This window comes from Anser cygnoides, chromosome 4, assembly GCF_040182565.1.
Source record: "Anser cygnoides isolate HZ-2024a breed goose chromosome 4, Taihu_goose_T2T_genome, whole genome shotgun sequence".
Lineage (NCBI taxonomy): Eukaryota > Metazoa > Chordata > Aves > Anseriformes > Anatidae > Anser > Anser cygnoides.
The window spans coordinates 55,672,202-55,684,990 of record NC_089876.1 but is presented as its reverse complement, the minus strand read 5'-3'; the positions used below and the strand labels follow the sequence as shown (position 1 = coordinate 55,684,990).

Below are 12,789 nucleotides of genomic sequence, written 5' to 3'. Positions count from 1 at the left end.
TCTCACTGTACATATAACTGATATATATATAACATGTAAATTTTTTTTTACATTATATTTGAGAAAACAAAAATTGTATTTGACCTGATTGACTTTGTTAACAGGAACTTCAGCTATATTAAGAAGCTTGTAGTCACTCCTCTGGGATGAAATTCAAAGGTAGAAATATTAGATAATTACTTATGGGAAGTTACTGCCACAGATGGAATGGATGCATAACTCAAAGGCTGGGATGTAAACAGTTTTGTGCTTTTCATATAGAGAAGAGGTATCTTCCCCTTGCTGTTATGGCAGAAGATTAGGATTCTGATAACGTGGGAGAGGATGCACAGCAAGAAGTGCACCAAGTATTTTGATAAGGCTTGCACTTAAAATAAAAATTGATCTCTGTATTGGTAGATCATCTGTGTCCTCTCCATATGACATCATTGTATCTGTACCTTTTTTTCCAGCCAACCAGCTAGTCTACAGAAGCAAATGTAAATTTTGGATAGGGGAATAAAATCAGTAAAAGACAACTATGTTAGCGATTTTAGTGCAGACATATTCAAAGGACATCACTGCTACTCATCCTGAACCCCGGCACGGAAGTGCAGCTAGCAACCAATATCTACCAATTCTAATCTTTAAAATACTTACCTGAAGAAAATATTAATTCTTAAAACAGTAATTTTTAGCATTTGGCAGTTGCTATGGTTTTAACAGTGAGGAATTCTGTTAAACACATACGCTGATATTAACGTAGCTAGTAGCTACAGCAATTATAGCTAGCAATAGTAGCTATAACCCCTCTCTTGCAAAAAAACATATATAAAAGTACTTTTAGGTTTTCTAACAGCCTTCTCAAGCCCAACTGGCTCAAGTTATTCACACTGGCCATTAATGTTAGGGTGAAGATGTGTATTTCTCCTAGATTATATTCCATGCATCTGATCATGACTTAAAAATAACATTATAGAAATTTCATAATTGCCTAAAGCACCTCTTATTTTGCTAATATAGTTAAAAAAATAAAAAATAAAAAAATAAAAACACTTTTTCAATCTTAATGGCAAAATTTAAAATACTGGCATAAACGTTTATTACCTACTTAAAGTCAGTTTCTAAAATAAAGTACGTAGGTATTTATTCTATTGAAGGATATAATTAGTAATAAATATTTGAAGAAAAAAAAAACAACAAATGTTTTAACTGCTACTTCACTTTCTGTGATACTCTAGTCTATAAAATAAGACATGTCATTGTTTTGCTGGGACTAGCTGGCAAAAGTAAAGATAACTGTCCAAGGTCATAGACTATCTAAAGATCCATCTATAATGCCTAGTTTGTTAATGTATTCATTTTCAGAAAAAAATAAAAATCTTCACTTTAGGAGTTTGAGCCAGAGCATGCAAAATGAAAATAAAAGCTAACAGATCTTTATTTGCATGGCTACCTTTAATCCAGTTGTGGTCTTTAGCATTTTTTCTCTTGAAGACCAGTTTCTCAATCCAAATAAATGGATCAACAGTACTTATTTTGCTTTAATACAGTTCTTGATGTCTATGGAAATCACCTAAAATCTACTAAAGTCCTCAGAAAGTATAGTGACCATTATGTTAATATGTTATCATCAGAGAGAAAGCAATGGCTGAAAGCACCCCATAGAGGAACACCCTGCACAGCTTATGATTTACTATCATTTAATTATAAATCCTTCTTTATAAATACCTTCTTCCCAAGAAAAGCAGAGTCATTAGGTCTTCTGTCTTATATCAACCACTTGCAGTCTATTATCATGTTAAAAATAAATTAGAAAAGATAAAACTGCAGAATAAACCATAGCAATTTTTAAGCCTGTGAACTTAAATGGAAATATATTTATTGTAAGGGAAATTATTTTTCATATAACAGAGCACTGGAATCAGAATAACTTATCTCAAATGATTAAAAAAAGAGAGAACAGTCTCTGATACAATAAATATTTCTGATTACATTTCCTTTAGCCCATTCTTCATTGGACTATTTATAGTCTAATCACTGGTTTTGTGTTAATTCAGGGAACAACATTATTGATTCTTTTTCCCTCTTCAGATTCTCTCAGTATTCTCCTGGTCTTTTAGCTGGTCTAAAAATTCTAATACTTGAATTTGGACAAGGATGATGGCAGTTATGGATTACTTTGTGCAAAGATTATAGCTTTTTATGATCATTCCAAATGATTTTCCATTTCTTACCACTGTTACTAGTAAACACATGAATCTTCTTTTTGTACAAGGCAGTCTAACTTCAGCAAAAGGTTTTGTTTTTTAAATCATACCCAGAAACATTTTACATTCAAATTAGGTTTGTATTTAAAACATAACACATTTATAACATAGTCTTGTACAGACTTTGAAGTAGAGTCCGTAACTAATTCTGATGAAATATTTTTTAGACCACAGGAAACAGTTATACACATATGTATATATACATGCACACACTTATGTATATGAAAAATCAGTCTGATTTAAGGTATATAAAATAATCAGTCTTCATACTTTATTTGATAAAGCCTGCAACTGCAAAAGTCAAAAGAATTATTTTCTTTCTTAAACCCTATGTGTATAACCTGCAACTAATGTACAGCATTACAGGACAAAAAATCTTTCATATTTGATTTTTACATTTTAAATTTTGTGTTGAGTTATAGAATCAATAGAAATTTATTTCTAAAGAACTTGAAGTGCTTGCTCAAATTAAGTATTTTCAGTAATATTGATGAACTACTATTAAAAGTTTTCTTATGAAAACTTTTGGAACGTTCTCCTAAATTACAGAACAAAAGAAGCACAATTTAACTGAAAATGCAAAATGTGTCTTACAAGTTGTAGCATTTTCAGTTTCCATAAGTTCAAGGAATAGGATAAGTGATAATCAAAAAGTTTTGTCACCTTCATGAAACAGAAAGTGGATACAACAGATTTATCTTCGCTTGTCAAATAAGGTGGGGAGATACAAAGGGTTTATATTTTGGAGTCTGGAACTGTGAACATAGTTTTCCATAAGAGCCAGTCTGTATATTCTTTATCTGTATTTCTTCTTTCTGGCTTCATTTCCACACACACTCTTGCAGTTCTTTATTGAAAACTCTTCTGTGATACCAAACAAGCAAAGTCAAATTCTGAATCCTGCCCACCCCCAACATTTTATCTACAACTCTACAACTGAACTATAGGGGATTTAACCAAATAGTTTAAGTTGTTGTTGTTGACATGGCTGTCAAATAAGAGGTTGCTTACTCAGTGAAGGAAGCTGACTTTGCCAAAAGCAAGAGCAAAGAACAGACATCAGAAAGGGGTTCATTATTTATTTAGATAAATAAAAACAACAACAAAAAAAAAACATACCTTGCTGCTTATAAGGATAGATTCTTGATAGCATCATTATTTTATAAAATATTTAATTACAAGCAAAATATTACCCTATCATACAACATAGAATCCAGTTCTAATACTGCAAGGTCTTCAAGAAAGAGGCAAAGTGGGAAATACATGTTCAGGTTCCAATCAATTTATTTTTGTCACATGATATACAAAAGAAGAAGATGGATTAAAAGTCATAAGCCATAGAAACTACTATACTATACTAAGGTATACTGAGTAAGTCTGTAGATAACACTGGTCTAGGAGGAGGCATTGTCTCCCTTAAGGGTAGAGAAGACCTGCAGAGAGATCTTGACAAATTAGAGGGCTGGGCAAATCACCAACTGTGTGAATTTAACAAGAGTAAGTGCCACATTCTGCATCTGGGATGGGGCAAACCCTGGAAAATAGTCCCCAAAAAGGGATCTGGGGGTTCCGTTTGACAGCAAGATGAATGCAAGTCAACAGCATGCCCTGGTGGCCAAAAGGACCGACCATATCCCATGTATCAGGCACAGCATTTCTAGCCAGTCAAGAGAAGGGCTTGTCCTAATCTGCTCTGCCTCAAGTATTGTGTGCAGCTCAAGTACTATAATCAGCCTCACCTCAAGTACTGTGTGAAGTTTTGGACATCACAATATAAAAGAGACATAACTACTAGAGAACATCTGATGGAGGGCTACAAAGATGGTGAAGTGTCTAGCAGGGGAGACATATGAGAGCAGCTGAGGTTACTAGGTTTGTCCAGTCTAGCAAAGAGACTGAGGGGAGACATCATGGTAGCCTACAGCTTCCTCACGAGAGGGAGCAGAGCAGCAAGCAATGATCTCCTCTCTCATGACCAGTGATAGGACCCAAGACACTGGCACAAAGCTGAGTCAAGAGAGGTTCAGGCTGGATGTTAGGAAAAGGTTCTTAACCAGAAGGGTGTCTGGGCACAGGAACAGGCTCCCCAAGGAACTGGTCACAGCAGCAAGTCTGCTGGAGTTCAAGAAGCATTTAAATAACACTCAAACACAAATGGTTTGATTTTCGACAGTCCTGTGTGTAGCAGGAGCTGAACTCTTGTGGATCATTTCTAACTCAGGATATTCTGTAATTGATTCTACTATTCAGCAAAGTAACTTCAGTCCTGTCAAGCCCCAGGAATATATTCTACTTTGGCCCTTTAGTTCTGGAGCTTGAACAAAAGTAGTAGGAAATCAAGGTTTTACAGAATTAAGCTGGGAATTAAGTAATACCTAGAGATATGCATCTTAAATTGTCATCTATCAAATTTTTAAAGCATTTGAAATATTGTTTTCAAGGACAAAGTAAAGTTTTTCTGAAGATTAACAGACAGGAAATAATCAATTGTAAATTAAACTTCTGTAAGATTTCAAATTTTTGAGAATTTTTTCTCACATAGTGGTAATTAGGGTAACTCCAAAGTTGTGAGTTATTCTACCTGAAATTGCTTTTCAGAAATCTGGAGCTGATGCTACTTTTCTAATACAGGACACTACCAGTGCTTAGAAGCTTTGAGAAGATGACAATGGAGAGCTCACACTATTATGGATTTTATTTATATGTAGAACAAGTTGATTTCTGTAAAGTTTTCATTCTTTGCCAGTTATGAAGCTTAGCATTGTTTAGTGTCATCTCCAGCTGTAAAGGAAGAAATGCAAAGACAACAGTTCTTACTAATCACATTTTTTCTGAGCAGTAGCCTCCTCTCCCCACCCCCACCCCCCCAACCGAATGATGCTTCTAATCTCTTCAACAATGATAGACAATAAATGAGTATTCTGTTTATGGATCAGAAATACAGAAATAAATGCTTACTAAGAAAATTACTACATCTATTATGCACACTTCAATTTTGATATTAAAAAGAAAAATTCATATTTTACAGAACATTTTAAAGTTTACTGTTTTAGAACAATGTTATTTTTTTTTCTTTAAATATACATAACATTTAAAAAAAAAAAAAAAGTGTTTTAAAGAAGCAAGTTGAATTTTTTCTTCAAATGACATCTCCAAAAGCTTTTTCACAGATTCCTTCCCCCCTCCCCCCCCCATGGCAGTCAGGACTTGAAACCCTAGGCTGTGAAGATGACACTTTGCTTTAAAGCCTGCAAAGAAAATTCTCTAATAGCAACCCCTAGAGCCTCATTTATAAGTGTTGGTGACAGTAGGCCTAGAAGGAACTATCAGGTTGCATTTCCCAAACAGATTTTAATAGTTTCAGAGACTTAAGCACCAAGAGGAGCAATGAGACAGAGCAAGAGTCAGCTAATTGAAATGAGGGAGAGAAAACAGGGTACACATGAATTGGGAGAAACATTCTTAAAACTAAAAATTGGCTTAGAAGATCAACAATACCTACATTTTCCACAGAGGAACTCTTGAAAATCAAAATAAAAAGCAAACTGCTAAAATCATGTTAATGTTGCATTGAAAATTTAGCTCTTATGCTTGTACAGTGTTACAATCTGTAAAGTTGTTCTTGCAGTCTACTCGGAAAAAGACTGCCATGGACTCTGATACTAACTTTAAATAATTAAGTACAGTAAGACCAAGTTCCTAAAGAGTAAACAGATTTTCTTTTGTCAGACAGCATTAAATTTTCTTCAAGCACTACGTACCATTATAAGTATTATTGACCTGTTCTCCCTGTCCTCTCTCTTTAAGCTGTTGCTGTTCTTCCTCCTCTTCCTCCTCCTCCTCTTCTTCATCCTCTTCCTCATCCTCCTCTTCCCCTTCATCATCACTCAAAGATCCCAGCACAGCTGCCATATTGAAGCCTTCAAGGTTCTCCTGCTCACATCCCTCTTCTCCCAGACAGTTACCATTGAGATCCAACTTCTCCAACTCTGCTTTATCTTCAATAGCTTCATCAACAGTTAGAGCAGCATCTCGTTTGATCTCACAGAAGGACAAATTCAATTCCTTTAATTTATGAAGCCCTTCTTTAACAGCATCTGCAATAGCAACAGCACCCTCCTCATCATTTCTTTTTTGTTTAATTGCTAGATATAAAGAACTCCACTCAGCCTAATCAGTCAGTTTCTTGCTTAAATAAGTTAGCGAAGAATGATTTTTTAATGAAAATTTCTATTCTACAGTCATATTTTTTTTCCATATCATAGCAATAAAATACTTTAATATTTTGAAATTTTCCCTCTTGATCCAACATACAAAGGGTAGTAAATAATATTCCAGTGTTTTTTTCTAGGATCTAATAATATAATTAAATATAACTAATGCCTAAGCACCAAAAATTTGTAAATTAAACAAAGGGGTTAATGCTTAATTCAAAGACTTACAAAGCTTTTTTTTTTTTTTTAGGATAAAAGGTCCTTTCACATTATATATAAAGTTTAATAGAGGTTTAAAAAGTCCTTGCAGGAAAAAAAAAAAAAAAAAAGATGTGGAACATAAACAAAAAACAGCTAGCAAAATAGATCCTTTGGACCAAAACTTACATGGAGAAAGAGGTCTTCATCTGCATAAAAATATACAAAAAGCTGTGTGTTTTGAAAGACAATAAAAACTCAATAAAAACAAAAGCTATAGAATGTGAACATAAAGATTCCCTGTGCAATAAAATAGCTGTCTATATATACAGAGTCTTCAAAATAGTTACTTGAATATGTTAAACCAGATAGCTGGACTAGACAAGATAATGAAACCAGATATGTAATAAAGTAATGGAATATGTTTTCATGTCACTGGGACAGGCAAATTTAAAGACTGAGTACATGGCAGGGAACACTGCAACTTTTCCAAGTGTAACCTAAATAAAAATGCACTAGAAGCAAGACAGCATTAATTTTCACTATCATAGAAATATTTGAAATACAACCAAGTATTCTCATCTATTGAATTAATCAGTTGACGGAACTATTTGATCACAAAACTGACGTAAGCAAACTAGTGGAGATACTACCAAATAAATAAGTGTTAAACTTACAATAGCAGTAAGGACTGAGTCTGCAGAATGAAAAATGAGTGAAATAACTAATGCTTTTGCTGCACCAAGCTTACTAAAAGAACATCAATGGACAATGAAAATTAGGAATGTAACTCACACATTGAGTGGAAGTGCAAATTAAAGGCATGCTGTGTTTCTTCCAGTCTTGAATTGCAATCAATTTAATTTTGCAAAACTGTACCCTTCTTACCCCTTTGGTTTTGAAAAGGGTGGTCTAAGGAGAAGAGTCAGTTTAAGCACCCAAGGAAAAAAAGACACTTCTGCCATCTGTGTAGGAAGTTATTGTAACAGCACAAGGTTAATCTGCTTTAGGGTGTTTGTTCCCCCACTCCCCAGTCCCCTTCTCTTTCTAGAGAGTATTTCAACTGCAGAGGTATACAAAGTGCTTTTTCTCACTGTGATTCTTAAACAACTTTATCTTCTTCAGCCACAGCCTGTAAACAACTTGGTTGGACACGACCATTAATTTCAGGGTTTGTCTCAGGCAACATTTTCCTACTATATTTGTATCCTACTATATATGTATACTACAGCAAACCTTGAATATCAAATGGCAAGACTCAAGTTTTAGCTTTAAGATCAGTTAAAAATTTCCTACTTGGAGCTACACAGGAAAGTTCAGAGGACGTTGTTTAATTACCAACACAGAAATACCCAAGCCAGCATGAGATTTCCAGTGCTGAAAGTTCAAACATTAAGGAGCATACAAGAAAAGAAGTAAACAAAACACTTATTTTCTTAAAGATTAGACTGTTTTGCATTTTCTGTATTAATTGCCTTCCCTTCTCATGTGGTCATATGATGTGGTCATCTAGCAAATACTTTGTTGCTAGTTACTAATGAGAAGGTGAGAAAGCAAGCTGTTGCAAGAGCTCCCTGACAGAAAGAAGCTTCTCGAAGAGCTCCACCATGAAATCTGCACTTGTCTCATTAATGACACTATCTCATCATTAGCACCAGATATTAAACATATTCTTCCATGAGTTCTGTTACTGTCATTCAACTAGTCACATTTCAGGATATTCAACCTATTTTCCTATTTTTCCATAAATACCTCCCCACATCAGGAGTTTTAGCTTATTCTACCACCAAGCTTAAAAAAAATAGCTAAAAGCTGTAGTGAAGTTAAGAAACACATTGAAAATCTGAGTTTATAATTTCTTCACGTAACCATAACCTAAAGTAAATATTTTCTTTGGTGCTAATCTTAACCTGAATCATATTTCTAGTTTTACAGGCAATGCTAATAAAAGTTGTAATATGTGAATAACCAATAAGCTTAGGGTAAGAGATGACGCATGGCACCTATACCATAGCCGTCTCAAACCTAAGCATCTAAGCACAAACTAACAAATCAGCTAATCTGAATCTTAAATTATTCACCTAAATTTCACTGAATGTAATTGCATGTCATTTCAAGAGACAGATTTCAGATATCAAATGCCCTTAGATTATAAACTCAATTCTGTAAGTATCTACATTTGTGCCATCGAAAGCACTTCCACGTGGTAAATATTACTTACTCCCTCACCCATCTTAAGCATTCCACTCTGTGAAGCATAAAAATAGGAACTCAACCCTCGTAACGACGAAACAGATTGATCTGAGCCTCTTTACAAACAAGCAGAAAAAAATCAACATCTTCATCCAATACATAAAAATTATACTAACATGTTCTAGACTGTATTGTTGTCCTCAAAATTTTACATAATACAAAGTAGGAGACAAGTCAAAATGCAATTATGAACAGTTATGAGCAGTGATATTTAAAATCAATTGTTGTTTCATCGCAATTTACATCCTTCACAAAGTTAGGCATGCTTTAGTACTTTGCTGGTTTCACACCTGGCAGTTAGCTGAGTGTTAGTTCACAAGTACAATGTCTGATATTGAGACCATATGTTTTAGAATTGTCAGATCTAAAAAGACATACATTTGAGAGATTAGAACAGAAGTGTTTATTATATTCTTAATTTTAAAAAGTTTTAGTTATTGCCCTCACTACCATGACTGTTTTCACATTTTCTTCCCTGCTGGAAAATGTTATTAGCTTCATGGGACAGCCATAAGATTGTGTAGAGTTATGACCTGCATATAACAACCCATTAAACCTCATTTTACCCTATATTGAATACAGGGACTTGTATTTGTCTAATTCTTTCCTTTTGTACATTAACCCTATGTTTCCTGAAAACAAGAGATCAAGAATCCACAGCTTTGCTTTGTATATTTTACTCTACTGGTGATCTCTATAGAGGCAAGATTTATATCAAATCTACTCACTGATGGTAACAGAAAAGGTATGCCATAAGATTTTTTTATTTATATATATATATGTTTTGGTTTTTTTTTTGAAACAAAGATACAAAAAACATCAAGGAGGTACATAAGTGAAGAGGAGAGTAAAAACCAAAAGCTGTATCATCAGTGAAGCAAAGAGTCATTAAGTACAGGAGAGGATATTTGTTCTACTAAAAAAGCATCTCTAAGTGAATGAAACAATGCTTTTAAATGAAAAGAGTTTAAGGGAAGGAAAAAAGTTTTAGATGCTGCTTTAAAGGTGAAAAGTTTATGAAATTTATATTAGAGACTACTTAGTGGAGTACATTAAGTAACATGATGCAAGAAGCATAAAGAAAGACAGCATCTATTGAGGCTTCATCAGAGAAAACATACAGAAGGTTAGCTTGATTTAAGGGAAGCCTCTATGATTTAGCCTTGGTTTAAATATATTCAGTAGCCTTTATTTTAATTTTGGTTTATGTCATCTCTGTATATTGCTAGCTGCTTTACTCCAATTCAATGTTTTGCATAACTGGAGTAGTCCCACGTACCTACTGAGCTCTCCTTTTATAAGGTAGGAAGGATACCACCTACTGTGCTCTAAGTATCTTAGCTAGCACAGCTGAAAAGCACAAGCACAGACACTACCTTCTTTCTGTTCCACTTCAGTAGAATTTAAGAATTAGTTAAATATTAATATTATGGAATATAGTAACCATCCTCCTCTTTCTGGACCCCTTCCTTCCCCTTTATAAAAGCTCTATTGATTTATGGGCTAACTTCCTGTACAAGGTGCACCTTTTGTCTAAGTTATTAACTGCTTGATGTCAACATAATCTGTACTTTTGAACAGAAGAGTCTGAGCAACTGCTAATTTCTATAGACTACTTATAGGTCAGTTCTCCCCCTCCATCATACATAAACATGCTGAAAACAAAAAGCTAGGCCATATTTTCATGAGACTCCTAGATACCCTGGAGTTGGACTTGATGATTCTTGTGGGTCCCTTCCAACTCAGATATTCTAAGATACAGTATTGTTTCTCTACAGACTAGAAAATCTATATCTTAACAGTTTCATAAAAGAAAAATGTTCTATGAATAAGATGAGATTTCCCCAAAGCTAGCTGAAGTATCTGCTGTCTCTTTTACAGAGAATATGATTTAAATGTATTGCAGTTAGATTTTGAAACAACAATGGAGTGAAAATGTCTTTTAGTGCAGACTTCATCCTTATGATTCTTCCAAACTTTTTCTTCACAAAAATGTTTTCACTAGGGCATCTACGTTGGACATTATTCCCACTGATCTCAGAAAAGCTCTTGCATTTAGAAGGTATGGAAGTGCTTACAGGCTTTGTTGAATGGAGGCATTAAAGGCTCAGAGTAGCAACAACATGGTAGCTAACAGCAACAGCAGCTTTTTAATCCTGCAAGTTTCCATTGGTTTAAATGCAGAGATGGAGAGAACTTGATTCTGTAGTTCCAGGAAGAAATTATTGCAAACAATAAGAAATAAAATTAGACGTTTTATAAAATGAAAAGCACCTTCATTGTCATCATAGTAAAAATAAAAATGCTTTAACTTAATGTTTCAAGTCACCCTCCTGAAAGAATAAAAATTTTTACTGTTATACCAAAAAAAAAAAAAGAAGTTTCAGAAAAAAAGTCGATATTAGTCTAGAGATGTAGCTAAGCCAACCAGTATATATTTTGAAATAATCACTGAGCCTTGAAATTAACAATTGATCCAGTACTTTGGACATTTTATCTTCCTAATTTCAAGATTTTTTATTTTTAATAAAGCTTCATCAATAGAACAATCCAAATCAGCAGAGAAAGTAGACCAAAATTTGACGTCTTTCAAAAGTAATTATTACCAAGGAAAAATAATGTTAGATTTCTTTTATCTGAGCAGCAATTGGCTCCATTACAATTTCCATGTGGGAGTTTAAAAAGAAAAGCCTTTCTGGTGATGACAGAACTTCTGTTAACAACACTATATAAACTTCAAGAATTTATCTGGACTATGTGAAAGGAGTAGACGGAAAATTAAAAAAAAAAAGCTATTCAACAGCACTTTTGTATGTTTTTAAGGAAGAATAAAGTGAGTACAGTTGTTAATTACAGCCATGTATCTATTTTGTTCAGACAATATTTTTAGCATGATGGTATGTTCACAGTAGGCACACTATCATAAAAAATCTGTTGTTGCAATTCTCCTACACAACTGGAGAGAGATATAAAAAATGAATCATTATACCACTCTGCTTAACTGCAGCCTCTAACATAACTAAATTGATACCTCAAGCTTTGTCCAAATAGTGGGACCGACTTTATAACACAGAGGAGCTGGCAACTAGCTGAAACCTGTCCAGATAGTTGCCAGCACCTCCAGATAAAATCTCAGCTTCTATGTAAAATATGACCTTATCAGTTTTGCGCTATGCAAAAGCACACTGCATAGCTGTACTTGTGTTTTAATCATTTTGCTTCCTGTGAACGGTGTCTTATGCATCAGAAGCTTGTGTGTGTGTAGATTCTCTCCTTAAAACACTTGAATATTTATTAGACCTTTTGTGCCTGTAAAGTATCTTTCATCCAGCCACACTAGAAATTACAAGTATATTGTTTACAACACACGAGAGCTTGCCCTGACTGGTATTCTGTCTGTCCTGCTCGTAGCTGCAATTTGTCATTAGCGTGTGTGTGTATTTGGGGGGGAAGGAGGGGATATGTGCACAGAGGTGAACACAAAGATGTTCCTGTCCTTTAACTGCCAATGGTTCTAATGCTGATGTAAGAAAACTCTTCTCTCATTTTGTTTTCAAATGAGAAAAAAACAAAGCCAAACTGATTTCCCCTCTAGCTGCTATTGTAATACACCTCCTTTGTTAACGTGTTTGTTAATGACTAAATCTCCAACTTTTAATTGTGGTAGGCAGTAAAAAATTATATTTATTATCTTATAAAGGCTAACCTACATAAGATTGATCTATTTTAGTCTGACTTCCAAACCTAAACAAGAGATTTCATTATCAGACTTCAGGTTAGGGCTATGTACATCAGGGTAACCTCATTTTGACTAAGATTTTGTGGGATTGTCAGAGCAGTAGCATGATGGTGCTTGGCAGATCCATTACAACAAA

At 34.3% G+C, this 12,789-nt stretch overlaps 1 protein-coding gene across 3 annotated transcripts in view; it reads right to left on the bottom strand.

Moving 5' to 3' along the window:
- Positions 1-3,208: 3,208 nt before the first annotated feature.
- Positions 3,209-12,789, bottom strand: part of LOC106041756 (ran GTPase-activating protein 1-like) — a 140,366-nt gene continuing 130,785 nt past the window's right edge. For 2 of the 3 annotated variants that reach the window (XM_066996174.1, XM_048055302.2), the window contains exons 4-5: positions 6,011-6,346; positions 3,209-5,030 (exon numbers count right to left, since the gene is read on the bottom strand). In XM_066996174.1, coding sequence (XP_066852275.1) covers positions 5,005-5,030; positions 6,011-6,346 — 362 coding nt within the window. In that variant the 3' untranslated portion in view covers positions 3,209-5,004. Of the gene's footprint in view, positions 6,347-12,789 lie in introns of all 3 variants that reach the window. The other variant, XR_010831193.1, reaches the window with a different exon arrangement.